Genomic DNA, 16,596 nt, shown 5'->3' with positions numbered 1-16,596 from the left:
TATTACTTTTAGTGCCCTAAGAAATGTTTTTTTTGTCCAACCTTATCTTTAATTGTAACCAAATTCTGTTTTAGCATGTCTAATTTGAAAGCATAAAACAAGTTTCATTTATTCTTACAATAGCCTTATGATTTTTTTGCTCAGAAATTCTGTGTTGTGTATTTACATTTTGTTTTAAGGCATAAAACATTCATTTAATCTATCTTTTAAGTAATGAAAATAAAGGTCATGTAATATTACAATTAAAACATTGAAGAAATATTGTATGATTATTCCTTAAAAATAAGGTTTTAATCATTTTAGTAGTAGTAGTAGCAGCCTGTTACTTACATTCTACTCAACAATAGTAATATATTTCTGCCAATGCCCTCAAGTTAAACCGAACTTTTATTTTGACGGGTTGCCGTGAATACCTTTACATTTCTGTGATGATATGAGGATAGTTTTACTCAAATGAAACGGTGAAATGCTCATGAAGTGGCTCTCAGAGCAGTTCTGGAGATGTTGTTCATGTATTTATGTCCTCATTAGTGAGACGGCAGACGCTAATATCACCGGAAGTGTCACCAGCGTTTCAGTAGAGTACTACACAAAACCGCGTGTCTGTGCCATTCATTAACACAGAGACACGGAGAATTCATTTTTAAATATGAATCGTTTTGCGGCTTAATATTTACAAATACTAGTGGGAGTGGGCTTACGTGTGTGTGTGTGTGTGTGTGTGTGTGTGTGTGTGCGTGAGCGCGAGCGCGTGCATTGGGCGGAACTCCGCTGTGCGTGATACAGAGAGCATGACCATAACGTAGAGACTGAAATGACATGCCGTCCTGTAAATAAGATAAATAACATAAGGCTATTTAGTTTGCTTAATGAAAGAACAAGGTATAGACATGTTCTATAAGAAAGGTAACTTTAAATTACTTCTGTTGTGATCTGGTGCTATAGAGAAAACATAATTAAATAAAATTATCTTGACCTTCAAGGGGGGCAGGGGGGTGCCGTTGGGGGGGCGGGCCGCCCCTCTAAAATAATAGCAGGGGAAACACTGATGAGACATATAAGAGAATCACCCCTTATCGTGAGTGTGGAGTAACCTCTGTCAGAACCATAGCCTTGTGGGCAGCACATCGACGTGAAGGCACAACTGCACTTCAGACAACATGGGTTCGACTCCCAGCTAAAGGTACTTTCCTGCTTCTGTTCAATTCTCACCTGTCCAATTGTTTCCTGTCTCTACTTCTACTGTCCTGACCATTAAAGGTGAAAAACCCTGTTGTAATCAAAAAAAAATAAAAGCAACCTCTGAGCAGTAAAATATTTTTATAATGTAGTCTTGCAAGAGATTACAGCAAGACAATAAAGAGATCTCCCATGTTTCTCACACGTTTCTCTCTCATTGTCATTTTGGATTCCTTTCTTTTTTAGAACTTTCTCATGTCTCAGTTGTGTCTACTTTCATTTCTCCTAAGGATTTTTAGGAGAAACATCTGAGACACTGTTGAGACTAAAATGAGAGATACATGAGAATCTCATCTAAGTCTCCTGAGCTTAGGAAAAGCAACCACTGAGCAACAATTTTTTCCTATGGGAATCAACATGACTTTAGCAAAATGGGACTTGATTTATTAAAGTTTTTTAAAGAGAACTCATAAAGTTTGTCAGACGGCTTTCTGTGCACACGCTTCGAGATGGAACATAACACAAGTAAAGTGAAGTTTTAGCTTAGGGTGTGTCCTTAAACAGTCAAATAGAAGCAAAAAGGTCTAAATGCAGTGCTTGGTGATTATTCACGTAAACCCTTGTCAGTTATGTCTTAAGTGAACAGTTGAGAGTGAAAATATGTCTAACAGTATATTGGATACGTACAGCTCTTAAAGTGACAGGCAGGCTGCTGTCTGTGTGCTCAATATTAATCAAACAACAAAAGACAAAGAGAAAATCACTCACTGCTCTTGACTGAAGGACATTTGTAGCCTGAATAAGAAACGAAGAATAAACAAAGCAAGTGAAGACTATGCTGTTTTATTTTACTTTCAATTGTTCAATTTCTGTAGTAGACTGTTAGCTGAATACTTCAGACTTGCATACAAAGCGCTGTTTACTTCACTTGTATCTTTTTTCTATTGTATTTGTCCTTTGCTTTTTTTGTTTTGTTGTATTACTGTTTACTTATTTTTGAAAAAACAATTATGAGGACTTTGTTCACATAAGCGCACACACACACACACACACACACACACACACATAAAACGACAGTACCTTTATAACCTTTTTGAATGTTTGAAGTTTTGGTTACACAGTTGGAACAGGTGGAACAGTTACCTCTCAGGTTTCATTAATTATATCTAAATGTGTTAAGGTTAACCAAAGTCTTATGGGTTTGGAACGACATGAGGGTGAGTAAATGATGACAGTTAGCTGAATACTTCAGACTTGCATACAAAGCGCTGTTTACTTCACTTGTATCTTTTTTCTATTGTATTTGTCCTTTGCTTTTTTTGTTTTGTTGTATTACTGTTTACTTATTTTTGAAAAAACAATTATGAGGACTTTGTTCACATAAGCGCACACACACACACACACACACACACACACACACATAAAACGACAGTACCTTTATAACCTTTTTGAATGTTTGAAGTTTTGGTTACACAGTTGGAACAGGTGGAACAGTTACCTCTCAGGTTTCATTAATTATATCTAAATGTGTTAAGGTTAACCAAAGTCTTATGGGTTTGGAACGACATGAGGGTGAGTAAATGATGACAGATTTTGGGGTAATTTTTGAATGTTTTTTAATTCAACCGTGGGAGGAGGGAGGGAATGATGGCAAACTGGAAATTTTTCTCTTTACCGACCAATGTAAAATGCTATTGACATGAATCAGAAGGAGAAATTATATTAATCACAGTTTCCATTCACCACTATAGGTTTACCAAAATTTAATGACTTCTGCTTCTGAGAACCCTGGAAATGTGAAAAGCATCTATTAGATGATCAAGGAGGGGTTATGCTCAACCAAAATCTATGCGCCACCTCTGCACCAAAATGACTTGTCCAGAAAAGCTCTCTTAGAGCAGGTAGAGCAAAGGACACTTTTGAGAGACTGCTGGCTTGCAGCCAAATCCACTTCCACCCAAGTTGGGCTGCTCATACAGGAGAAATGAAGAAATGCCCTGGGGCTCATACCTCCATCTCACACACACACGCATACACAGAGAAGCAGCGAAGCGCTCTCTAACTACTGAACTGGCCTGCCATGATGGATGGCACTAGAGGGAAAGGAGCTGTGTGGCTCTGACATGTACTTCCTTATTTTCAGCAGTGCTGAGAGGAGCAAGTCCACTGCGGCCACTCTCCATCTTCACCAGCAAGCCAAAGGCAACACGGTCTGTGTTGTCAAACATACGCTGTAAATCTGCAGACAGAACACAGTCACTTTCCCTCGCAAGTATTGATGAGGCCATACACACCATTGCCCATTCACTCCATGCTCTAAAACTTTGTGATTATACAGTCACACACCAGAAAGCCAGACTTTAATTGTTACCCCATAATCCAACAGCAAACTGATAGTGCCAAAGTGTGTTGCATCAAAGCCAGATACGACCATACAAGCGCCAGCAATCACCATAATAAAACCCAGGACATGCTACAGCCAAGCAGCACCACTCCGGTGCCAAGAGGAAAATGATCCCTAGCCTAAAAATTGCTGCCCATCAGGAGGACCTGGCAGAAGCGAGTGGCTAATCAGTTCATCAAAATGGCCGCACTACCTCCCAACCTCTCTCTCAACCACTCGTGAGACTCCCACAAAATATAAATATTTAAAAGTAAAATTTACTCTAATTTATTTTAAGGTACAAAATGTTTACAATTGCAGGGTTGGATATTCTCCAACGGGACATAATCTTGTAGGAACGGGACTGAAAAATCAATCCTGCACAGACCTCTGCTTGGAGGTTCTTTAGGTCTTCTAGAAGAAGCTTCTCATCCATTCCATTCATTCTCAAATGGAAATGCATGGCACAACATGCCAAACACTGGAGGAGGAAAATGGAGACCAAAGACAACTGCAGCAATCCAAACGCTCCAAGCAGCAATCAACAGTCACAAGTACAAAAATTGAGTAGTGCTGTGTTCAATAATGAGTCAAATCTTCCTTGAAATCTTTTTTGCACTTTCTGGAGTGAGAAATGTAGAGTCTGAGATTAGCTTAACCACATCCCCACACTGAGTCGGCAGAGATTGAAAGATGGGTAGACATGATCAGTTGGTTGAAATGTTACTTGTTGTGCCCTCAAAAGCCCCTCTCACTCCAAATATGGGGTTTTGTAACCAAGAAATCACTTGCTTTCATAGAGCAACAGAAATGTCCTTGTCACTGAAACAACACAGGGTAATAGACGTCCATAATGCTTCAGCACCTGAAAATTTGCCATCATTACTTCTTAAATATGTATCCTTCTTGGGATGTGTCTGCCATTATGTGAAGGATTCCCAGATCTGTCTAATTTTGTGTTATTTTCTCGGCTGATTTCTCTCATTTTCTTTGTCTTTCCTGGTTGCTCTAGAAAGGAACATGATATACTCAGCAGTGTCAGCTTGTTAGAGGAGCTTCTGTGTCTGATAATAACCTCAGCATATCAGGCTAAACCAAGCTGTGTCATTTTCCCTCTGCAAAAAGACGACTGCCACAAATTATTACAGAAATATAGACATCATTGGTTTTTTTTTTGGTGGTTAACCACAGGGCACCTGATTTTTGATAATAGATTCTTATAATTACATGAGCATTTTGCACATTTGATTAAAACTGTGGACAATTGTGGAGTCAGATTCTTTTTGTCTGGTGTGCTTTTTCCGTGAACTGGACTGTAATTTCCAGCTGATTAGAGCACAGTGGCGCACTCAGAAGCAGCAGGTAGAAGGAAAGAGAGGGAGGGAGGGTAACGAAGGAAAAGAAAAAGTGGCAGATTGGAGAGAAAGTAAAAGAGGAAGGGAGGGGTGGGAGAATAAAAGCAGAAAAGCAAGGTAGAGAGAGTCATTCAGAAAAAGAGGATCAGAGAGACAGAGAGAGGGCAAAAGGCTGAGGGTACGTTAGAAAGTGTGATCAAACAGGAGGTGTTCTGTGAAATCTCAGGAAGAGCAACATGCCCATTTCCCCTCCCCACTAACCCTCAGCTGGAGATCAGACAGAAAGAAAACCTGCCACAGATCAACAAGACCAGTCATCCCACTGGTTCCCTGATGCAAGAACACTGCAACCCACCCTTGCATGTGTCTTAAAACGAAGCACGGGCAAGTTTTGCATGCTAAGATGGTCACGGCGAAGCGCTTGTAGCGTGCAGTTTACCTTTTTGTGCTCTTTCATCTTCCCTTTTTCTGACTTCCCTTTGGTCTCTTCCAGGTTGTGTGTTGTGATTAAGGCTGTAAACCTAGATGGTTTCAAGCTTTTGTTGTACAGAGAGAACACCAAATTATAGTCCAAACCCCATACACAATGCCAATTAGAGGTTGACCAATTGATCAGTTTTGCCGATTAATCGGCACCAATAGTTGATTGCTGGAACTATCGGCTATCCACAAAAACACATGCCGATAGTTGTCCGGCTTGCGTCCATTGCTGGAGCGGCTGAGATGGTCCTGCTGTCATTACAATACCAATTTGTTCATTCTTGAAGTAAACTTTTGCCCATTGGTTGTTTAAATAATCTGTTTCAGTCTGCCGCTTAAACTGAACACAAAACAACGTGGCGCTGTGCTTTTGCCCATGTGTGTGACTAACATATATTGTATTTTGATTAAATAATCAAGTGTTCTAAAATAGAAACAAATAAAGTGTGAGAGTAGACATACAATATCCATATGTAATATCCAATATACAATATCCATTTCAATGATATGGCCTTTGTGTAGATATTTAAATATGGCCATCTTTAAGCATGACTGTTGAAATTAAATGTTTACACTTTACAATAAGAGTCCATTTGTAACATTAAGATTAATTAAAGCTGTAGAAGTATTGGTCTTTGTTAGAGTGTGAATTTCAACATTTACAAATACATTTTTAAATTTTAAAGTTGCTTCTGTCAACATTAGTTAATAAACTATGAACTAACTTCAATGATCAGTATTTAATATTAATATTTGTATTCATTTACAAAGTATAGTTCAGTACTCTTTTATATATATATATAAGTACTATTTTATTTTTCATTTAGTATCCATTTCAAAAACTATTGGTTGATTAATCGGTATCAGCCAGTGTGGTCCTACCTAGCTATCGGTATCTGTAAAATCCATTATTGGTCGACCTCTAATGACCAGTCTGCCAAAACAACAGCTTGTGGAATGTGCCACTCTATGACATAATCGTGTGGCTAAACCCCGCCTCCGCAGAAGAAGATCAACGCCTGCTTCTACATCACTGCCTGTTTAGCCCCACTCACTGATTTGCGCATGCAGTGTAAATAACGTGAGAAGCAAAAGCAGGGGCCCGTTCTTCGTACGTCGCTAACTCAGTTACGATTTGGCATGGTCTTGGATTATTTGGTTCTTCGAAGCTCATCCTGGAGTTGCGATCATAGCAACAGGTCCGTAAGCTTAAACTTGCTCGGGAGGTTTATTTATAAACAGGTTTATTTAATGTAAACAGGATTAGATTGCATCTTTTTAAGCAGAACTGATACTTAAAATCTGTCCGCTACCACCGCAAAAACACTTTAGAAAACTGATTCGGGCCGAATAGCAAAACAAACTTGTAGCCACATCATCTACTCGTGATGTGGAGCAGAGAGCTTTCAGTGCATGGGACGGACATTAGCCGAGCCGAGCGACAGAAAGATAGAGATGGCGGATAAAAAACAAAAGAGGAAAACGTCTGCAGAACGATAAGGCAAGAAGTAGGACCCGTGTAAATATCGGATCAGCTTTCCAGCGCTGGAGAGAACTCAAGGAGCGGAGGCCTGCGATCGGACGCCGAGGTTGCTTTGTTTATTCTCAATAGGTGAGTAACACCGTGTCTACAACAGCTAAAGTCTGCCTACACTGGACGCGTTCAAACGACCGTTGAAAACCATTTGAAATTTGTGTCAGCACGTCATAAATAGAACCCAGCAGCTGTTTTCTGTCGGGGATTTGTTGCGCCGTACCGCTCACGTCCGATGTAGACATGGTGTAACATTGGTTTTGCTTTGTTTCACAGAACTAATCATTGCCTAGGTTGCGTACGTATATGTGGGGCGGAGCTATCAAAATAGGGGCCAGACCCTTTTGGGGTAGGGGAGTGTTTGTTTTGGTGATTTAAAATATCAACATTGGCTACCAGAAATCACTTACCCTGCCTTTGAGAAACTTTAATTAATGCTGTCACGTAACAAATCTGTTCAAATATAAAATTAAATGAATTACTAATTACTACATTGAAATAAAAATTTAAAACCTGTACAAATATTAGAAATCGTGAATATAAACAATTGGGAATCATGTAAAAAATGTAAATAAAATAACAGTGCACATTTAATTTATCTATTATAACATTATGTAGTTTTGTTCGCTTGGATGTTTCCTTATAAAAGTCCAGAAATGTGTCAAGTTTTTTGTCAGGTATCATTTTTAGCTTCGTGGTATGAAGGACTTGAACGCTGCTGTGCGCGACTTCGCCTCCCTGAATTTGTCGACCACCGTCTCAACGGAGGTGCCAAACAGTTCAGAGGGCGACACCGGGGCATCGAGAAGAAAGCCCCTTTCTTTCTTCCCGATGTCCGCCAAGTTCACCCACAACTGCCGCTCCGTCACCACCATAGCAGCCATCGCTCTGCCCATGGCCGAGGCTGCCTGCTTAGTAGCCCGGAGGGCCAAGTCTGTGGTGCGCCGCAGCTCAGTCGTTCCGGCAGAGGAAAGGCCCTGCCCCTCATCCAGGTCCTTCAGCAGGTCAGCCTGGTATGCCTGAAGCACTGCCATCGTGTGCAATGAAGCCACAGCCTGACCTGCCGCTGCGTATGCCTTGCCGTTCGTGCGAGATGTGGCTTGAAGGGGCACGGACGGCAAGGAGTTTGAGGAAAACGGCTTCTCCCATTCCTTCTCGATCTCAGTATGGAGTTCAGGAAGGAAAGGAAGGCTCACTTGAGCTGGAGGTGTATGGCCGGAGAGATAACGTTCGTCGAGGCGACCTCGCGACGTCACCTCCTTGGCTCGTTTCCACGGTAATTCGAGCCTTGCCGTGGCCCGATCCATCACCTCTAACAGCTCATCATACGCAGGGCAGGTGGATTGGGAAAGCTCAGCCTCAGCTTCTTCACTCTCCGCATCCATTTCCTGCTCTTGTTGGGCTGGGCCCAACTGAGCACTGGCCCCTGGATCAGATGATATCAGAGAGAGGATATCATCGTCCAGTGGCTGTCTCTCGCCCGACACCGATGCGCGGAAGAGGGGAACCCCCCCCCTTCAGCCTCATCGGCTAGGTCCACCTGAGATCCCCACGAGCTCATTCTCCTCCGTGCCTCAGCAGCGGCAGGTCCCGAGCCGCGGGAAAACGATGGTTGTCCCTGTCCGCTCGAGAAGAGAGACAAACGAGAGCTGAGCTTTTTCAGCGAAAAGCTCTCACAGTGCATGCACATTGCCCCCTCGAGGACATCGCGTGCATGCTCCTCGCCCAAACAAACAACGCATAGATTGTGTGAATCATCGGGTGTCAGAAACCGCTGACACGGATGTACACACTTTCTAAACGCTCCGCTAGTGCTCGCCATAGTAGGAAAAGAAATAGTCTTACTTTGCTTTTGGAATGCACGCTTCAAACAGAACGGTCAGTGAAGACGAAGAAAGTGATGATGTGCGCTACCGGTGCCTATTTTGTACTAGTTGCGACGGTAGTGACGTCATGGCTGTCGCCGGCCAAACAAGTTGGTGTTTTTTCAATGTAGGCTTCAGACACGGGTCACGACGAGGCGTTCCCCATAGCGACCCCTAGAGGACGCAGTTCGAAGTTCCACAAACGGGAACTGCAGAATATAATGTCATACAGATATTTTTAATAGGCTATTATTAAAAAATTGTCCATCAATGGTGGCAATCAGTAGGCTAATTTCTAATGAAGAGATCAATTTATATGACAGATTTTAATGTAGGCTTTTATACATATGTAAACATTATTTAATTACCATTGTAACTAGCTATCTCACAAATTTTTGCTCACTCAGTGTTTTTTTTATTTTACAGTGGGGTAATTTTGGTGCAGTAGTACGAGATAGCTTGATTTCAAACTTTGAATTGAATAAAAAATGACAAGTAAGCAGTCAGTAATAAAATAAGAAATGAATAATGATATCACAAATAAAAAATAACGACAGGCCTTCGAATTAAATAAATTGCTTTTTAGTTTTTCAGGTAGGTCTAACAGTAGGGTTAAGATATTTAACTTTTTTTTTACCAATTATCCAAATAATGTTTAGTCCTAGAAAGCTAATATGGGCAGCGTTACTAGAGTTGCCCATATACCACACGATGTTACAACACAGTAGGGCCATTGCAGACAGAAACAATACTGTACTACATCGATGTTTCCTGTCAGCTCGATTTTTGAGCGGACTTTGCTGTTCAGATTCGCATGAACGGTATACGAGTGGAGCGACTGAGCGGAGCACACACGCATAGAGCGGGATAATACGCAGAGCGTCACACCACGTGAAAGTGAAACCTGAGCGGTGAACTAATTTTCGGCAGCCGAAATTTCAGTGCATCTCTAATTATTGGCGACATCAGAAATTGATATTATATAATAGATGCTTTTTTGAACATTTTAGCAATTTAAAAATATTTTAAAAGGATTTTTTACATGGCACCCCTGCTCTCGACAGACGGCACCCCGGTTGGGAAACACTGGTTTAGAGTATCGATACATAGCCCCTTTTAAACCAACCCATGAACGTGCAATTATCTCAGATAACTCAGTCCAGCCAAACTAATCATCAACAACAGGTGTGTTCGTAGGACCGAATTAGCCAGATCCTGATTAGCGCGATGATATCATCTTGGATGTGACATTCCATCTCGGATGTAATAAGCGACGTACGAAGAACGGGCCCCAGGTCTACGCAGAAACCAAAGATGGCTCCGAAGACAACAAGAAGCTGTGCAGTGCCAAGATGTGGAAAACACAGTCTTTGCACTTCCTTCCTTCTGATCCCAATGTTAGAAAAGAGTAGATGAACTTCATCAAACATACACAGCTGTTAGCCAATCATACCAGTGGGCATTAACTTCCAAGTCTACAATCCACTAAGTCTATTCAAACAGAGCGTTCCGATGAGGGGGGTCAAACAGGACAAAAAATAGTCTTTTACTTCTAAATTATGATGTTTTTTGATGTAAAAATCTTGATAATGTTATAAGTGGACCTCAGAGAGCAGTACAAAATAATAAAAAGGCAGTTCATGGCCCCTTTAAAGAAGTCATGCATTTTTTAATTAGTTCATAATGTTTCCTGAGGTGCACTTATAATGTATTTTTACATCAAAAATTGTCATAATTTTGAAATAAAAGGTCATTTTCTACCCTGATTTTAGCCCTCTGATTTGAACGCTCTGGTGGAAGGGGCGTGTCTGCTGTGAGACCTCAATGTAAATGCCCACTGCTATGATTGGCTATCATGTGAAATAAGTATTATAACTTTGACTATGTTTTTTTTTTTTTTTTTTTTTACTATTACAGCTGTTGAGATTAACTATTCATGAAAAGTTTTGATTATAGCATTATATTTAGATCTACTCCCATTGCATGAAAAGTTCATTGTAGCAGATGACAAGACTGTTGAGTGCAAGGATGCAGTGATCTTGTCACTGCAACTCGAGTTTTGCACTCAAGAATGTTTTCATTATAACTAATAATGCAAACATGATGTAAATAAAAGATTCTACTAAGATGCTACAGAAAGAAACAATGTGTAGCTGACCAATAAGTCACTGGCTTGATTTACTGACGCATAAACAGCATTAAATGATTTTTGAGACAAAGAACATTTGACTGTACATGAATCATTACAAATCAGAAATCACTGATAACAGATTAGGCATTAGAATGAACACGGTTACTTACATGTTGTGGTATTACTGTCAGGTCCATATCTTACAGTAAAAGTCTGTTTGCAAAGTCTGCACCTGAAACTGCAAATAATTTGCCTAAGAATCAACAGTGAAATGTACCGAGCAAACAAATAATGCTCTACTGAGACATCAACATAGTTGAAAATAAAGAACCACTTGGTTATATTGGTAAATAACCACTTGGTTTCAATAAAATCTGTTTTTAGACTAACGAGAACATTTTGAGCTCTGAAACTTTCAGGATGTTTTTATAGTACAATGACCTCTTACATGTCAAATGATCGAGGAAAATTTGATTTCTCAATTCATGACCCCTTTAATACGATGTTTTCCAAATGAAACCAAGAGCGACAGGACTTTTATATGTTTGAGTTTGATTAGATCATGAAATATTAGAGTGTGATACTAATGGTTATTTTTCCCTGCCTACATAGCTTTGATTCCATCAGCCATTTTGAACAAAACTGTTAAGCCGTTTTGATGAAATAGTATGATCTTTTTTTTTTTTTAAATATTGTGTACCTATCAATCATGCATAATTAGATACATTAAAGGTGACATATCATCAAAATCTGACTTTTCCAGGTTTTAGGTGCTATAATCAGGTCCCCAGTGCATCTACCAACCAAGGAAACGTGAAAAAGTTTAACCCAGTAACTTTGTTTTGGGAAGCCTTTTTCTGCAAGCATCTGAGAAAACGAGCGTGTCTGATTTTGCTCCCTTGGTGACATGGCAAAGGGATCTCATTATAATATTACCGCCCCTTAATCTGTAAATTTACACCCACTGCGCTTTTATTGTGTTTTTGTAAGCGACAACGGTGTACCAGTTCTAATGCCATGGCGAAAGTTTGAGCAAAGCATGCTAACTGTTCTGTATTTGGTTGCACAGATGAGTGCAGAACACTATTTACAGTCCCAGCCTCAGAGGAGACAAGAGAGCAGTGAATTTATTGATTCATTTCAGTATATTGCTGCTGCCACAAAGATCTAAAATAAACATGCAATTTATTTCCCAGCTGTTTACCTTCACAGACATAACCGACTGTTTTTGTAACTCATGTGTGTTTTTAATGTAAACTTGTCTGTGAATGAGAACTTAGTTTATTACTCACATGCTGTGACAGCCACATTCTGTCCGTGTGCATCGGATGTGTGCGCTCAGAAAACCGTATATCAGAAGTTTAAACTCATATGGTTTAAAACACATGATTTCAGCGTGATAAACATGATAATCAGAACCAAAACAGATGTTTTTTACGAGCTGTAATGGTGGAGCACTATTCTGGAAAAGGGGGCGGGGAGCAGCAGCTCATTTGCATTTAAAGAGGCAGGCCCGAAAAACGGCGTGTTTCTGCTTCCACTCAAAATAGGCATTTTCAAAATGATATAATAAATGATCTGTGGAATATTTTGAGCTGAAACTTCACAGACACATTCTGGGGACACCAGAGACTTACAGTATATTACATATTGTAAAAAGTGGCATAATATGCCTCCTTTTAAGGAAAGTATCATTTTTATTTCATTTTGTCTCTTATGGGCTCGCATCTAAATGTGTGCTTTCTTTTCCAGTTTTCATTTGTTCACCTAAAACAACTTCAAAAGCATTTTAAAGAGATCTGCATTTGATTGGCTATTAGTCTATATATATATATATATATATATATACTGGAAGAAATGAGATCCAGTAATGGATAAAAGATGTAAGAAACAGTTTTCACACCTGCCTACATAGAACCACAAGAATATCCAAATAAAATGATAAAAATGCATATTTGCTATAAAATGGGTAGGTTTAGGTTTGGGGGCAGGTTAAGGGGTCTAAAAATCTAAATTGCGTATTAATAAAATGATAAAAATGCATATTCGCTATAAATTGGGTAGGTTTAGGTTTGGGGGCAGGTTAAGGGGTCTAAAAAATCTAAATTGCGTATTTATAAAATGATAAAAATGCATATTCGCTATAAAATGGGTAGGTTTAGGTTTGGGGGCAGGTTAAGGGGTCTAAAAATCGAAATCGCTTATTAATAAAATGATAAAATGCATTGATATGAATATCTAAATGATATAAAAGATACGTAAATATTTTTACGTTTTTTAGCTAAAAATACGTAGCGATTTGTACGTTTTAAACGTTGAAATACGTCTAAATTGTACGTTTTAGCATGACTAAAAACGTACAAAAGTGTACGTTTTGTGCTTGTAAATGTTACGTATTTATACCTACGTATAAACATGAGACCAGGCTGGAATATCACACACACACACACACACACACACATTTCTACACTCCCAACACCTCACTTTTCAAACACAATCTGTAGCACACATCTTTCTTGCACAAAGACATGTGCACACACTACTACTTCACAAACACATAGACAGTAGCATCATCTAACACACATGCTCCTTTTTCCTACGCACATCCTTCCCCTCACACACGCACACACAGGTTGCACACGTTCAATTATATTCTGAGTTCACCACACACTTTTTTCTCCCACACAATCTAGCCTTCTCACACACATGCACACAAACAGGACTGTAGAACTCTAATGTGTTTGTTCCACAGAGGGGCGAGTTGATCTATTCCATTTGGTGAGATATAAAGCCTCTTTCCTCCTCCAGTAAACGCCCTCTTTTACACTATTCCAGACCTCTTTGATGTATTGACCATGTCAGTTCCTGCTTATTGGGAGGTTTTTGAAGCATACGTACATTTGTGCGGTGGTGGGGTCAATGTGGTGTTTTCGTGTGGAGAGAACTGTCAGTTATATTGTGCCGGTGGAGCCTCACAGAGCTCTTTTTAATGAGTGCATTAAAGCTGCCTGTATGTTCAATGCCAGTGGAGGTACATCCCCTGGGCCCCAGCGTCCGCCTCAGGGCTGCCATCTGTAGATCTCTTGCACATTTAAGAGTCTCCACTACTTTTCTCTTCATTTTCTCTGTCTCTGGAAGATGAAGTAGTTTGGAACTGTGGTAAGAATCGAAAGTGCAAGGTAACATGGCAAGCAGAGTGTGCAGATCAGAGGTTCTTAACAGTGTTGGGGAGCAGCTAGCTACAAGTAGCGACGCTACTAACGTAACTACATTTTTCAGTAGCTTTTCCAGTAGCTAACTACTTTCTCCAGGAAATAGCGGTGTAGCGCGACAACACTCTATTTTGTGAACCTGCAATAGACTGAAGCAGTGCAGTGTCTTTTTACGAGATTGCATACTAAAACTCATTACTGCCATCTATTGGTGCTGTATATCACGCAGCGCCAGTAGTAAGTGCTGTGAGTTTGAGTGCATCTGAAAAAGCAACACGTGCCTTAATGAGAAGCATTTATAAACCTGTTGTCCAACAAAAGAGAAAATTTAATAACATGATTTTACTTCACAACATCAGTCAAGAGTTTGAAATAACTTCATTATCTGATCTGATGTGGCTATTATCACAGAACGAGGCGGAAAATATATTCTATACTGTAATAAAGGCTATGTCAAATAGCAATCGATTATAAATTTCCGTTATTATAAAATACCCAAGATGGCTTAAAGAACACAGAAAAACCATCTCTGTTTGCGATCAGATCATTTTAAACCGGCAAACTCCTGGAAAACTTTACGTCCAAGGATCCATAAATGCATACGCAAATGCATTTAAGCAGTCAGTTCAAAACAGCGCTAATGCAGTGAAAACCCGACCGGTTTTTTATTCAAAACACCCAACCGCTGCATGATCATATGCTATGTAAACTAACTCTCGGTTAGATAAAGCAAACCAGTGTCATGCTAGTAAAGTTTTGATGGATGACATTTGTTATCAAGGTGAAGACGATTACAGTCGCTTACAGGAGTCGTACATTAGCCATGCATGAGTCCATTATTATTGATGTGTACACTCTTGGCGCACTGATTGCAACAGCATCGTATTACATTATAAATAACACAAATGCTTCCTCTTGGACCTAGATTCCCAATGCTACTTGAAATTCTTATCTATGTCAGACAAATAAGTCACTTTGTTATTTTACTGTTTTTAAAGATTTTTTTTCCAAGACTCTGTCTTCCTATAACTGCACAAATTCTGCTAAAAATGTATGATGAATAAAAAGGCAATGACCCCATCTTCATTTCCAGCAACCCCACGTGGGTTCATGACTGAGAGGTTGAAAACCTCTGATGTGAATGCACAAGGGTGAGGAACGTGGTCCACAGAGTGGAACGGCTCCTGAGAAAGAATGCATGTGGTTGGTGGATTACAGGGAGTGTGTGTTAATGTAGCTCTCTGTATGGCTCTGTCAGAATGAGGTCACTGGGTCTCGGCCCTATTTAATTAATTAGGGAACAGTGGAATGGAAAATGGATAGCAATAAGAGGCTCACTAATTTCAGACCTGCCAATCAATAAGCCTTAGCACTGAATTTTCCTTCAGGGGCCTTGGTGGGTCTCATTTAATGTTGAATGTAGGATACTGAATGCGAGCATGCCTGTATGTGTATACGTGTATAAATATTCAAAACGTGTTTATCGTGGGATTGCAGCCCAAGGGACATGAATGCAGGAAAAAGTGAATTGCACTTTTGCCACCAAACTTCCAATACATATGTGGGCATGCAGACATTCGAATGACCTAGCAACCGTCAATCGGGATATCTACAATATGAAGAAACCATTTCAGTTCAAATGACTTGAAGGAATCAAACCAGAAGAATCTGACCCACAGTAGCCACTGATGAAATCCCAGTATGCAGTGCATAACAACAGCACTGTGCATAGCAACAACTGCCTCTCACATAGCAACCACACCACAGTGCATAGCAACCACTGGCAGCTCTTTGTGTATTCCCTGTTAGTTGCTTGCATTTAACGCTAGGTGAACTGCAGTGTCTCTGTGACTCACCCGGTAGAAATGAACAAGTTTTGATTTGCTGTTCTTTAATATCATTTACTCATCATTAAAGACTGCTTTTTTTGTGTGCCTTCTTCTCACAGATATTCGCTCACTACCTGATGTTGCCATGACGGGAAACTGCAGTCAGGAGTGCAGCGAGCTGGGTCACTCAGATGCCTGTTGGATGCCCGGTCAGCCTTCGCCCGTCCGCAAGACCCGCAATCCCCCTAAACTGTCCACGTTTGTGCCTTATCAGGAGAGGGGGAGCCTGGGACGCCTGGCTAATGGGAGCGTGAGGCTGGGAGGAGAGGAGAACAGGCCACACCTCCCACCTTCCCGTAGTGCCTACTCCAGTAGTGACCACACCCCCAGTGACCACGCCCCACTGGAGGAGGTTCCTCTGAGAGTGACATCAGAGTTCCCGCCTACCAGCCCCCCTTCCAATCACACTTCGAAAAGAGAGATATACCTGTGAGATAACCACACGCACCATCTTTGATTGATGCACATCAGAAATTAGAGAGACACGGTTGCGAAAAGAGAACATCGAATTTGCGACAGGATATAAATTGGATAGTGGAAAAATACGCTATTGTCATGATGTCAGAGT

The 16,596-nt window shown here is 40.4% G+C and overlaps 1 protein-coding gene across 1 annotated transcript in view; it reads left to right on the top strand.

Annotated features, from left to right (window-relative positions):
• LOC107586135 (protocadherin-1-like) overlaps positions 1 to 16,596 on the top strand; it is a 108,645-nt gene extending 92,049 nt beyond the window's left edge. Inside the window, exon 5 of the mRNA XM_016273375.1 lies at positions 16,088 to 16,596. Coding sequence (XP_016128861.1) covers positions 16,088 to 16,461 — 374 coding nt within the window. The 3' untranslated portion in view covers positions 16,462 to 16,596. The remainder of the gene's footprint in view (positions 1 to 16,087) is intronic.

This window comes from Sinocyclocheilus grahami, unplaced genomic scaffold (genome assembly GCF_001515645.1).
Source record: "Sinocyclocheilus grahami isolate Dianchi unplaced genomic scaffold, SAMN03320097.WGS_v1.1 scaffold78.1, whole genome shotgun sequence".
NCBI classification, from domain to species: domain Eukaryota; kingdom Metazoa; phylum Chordata; class Actinopteri; order Cypriniformes; family Cyprinidae; genus Sinocyclocheilus; species Sinocyclocheilus grahami.
Note: the sequence above shows the minus strand (reverse complement) of the source record. Positions and strands in the feature narration are given on the sequence as shown.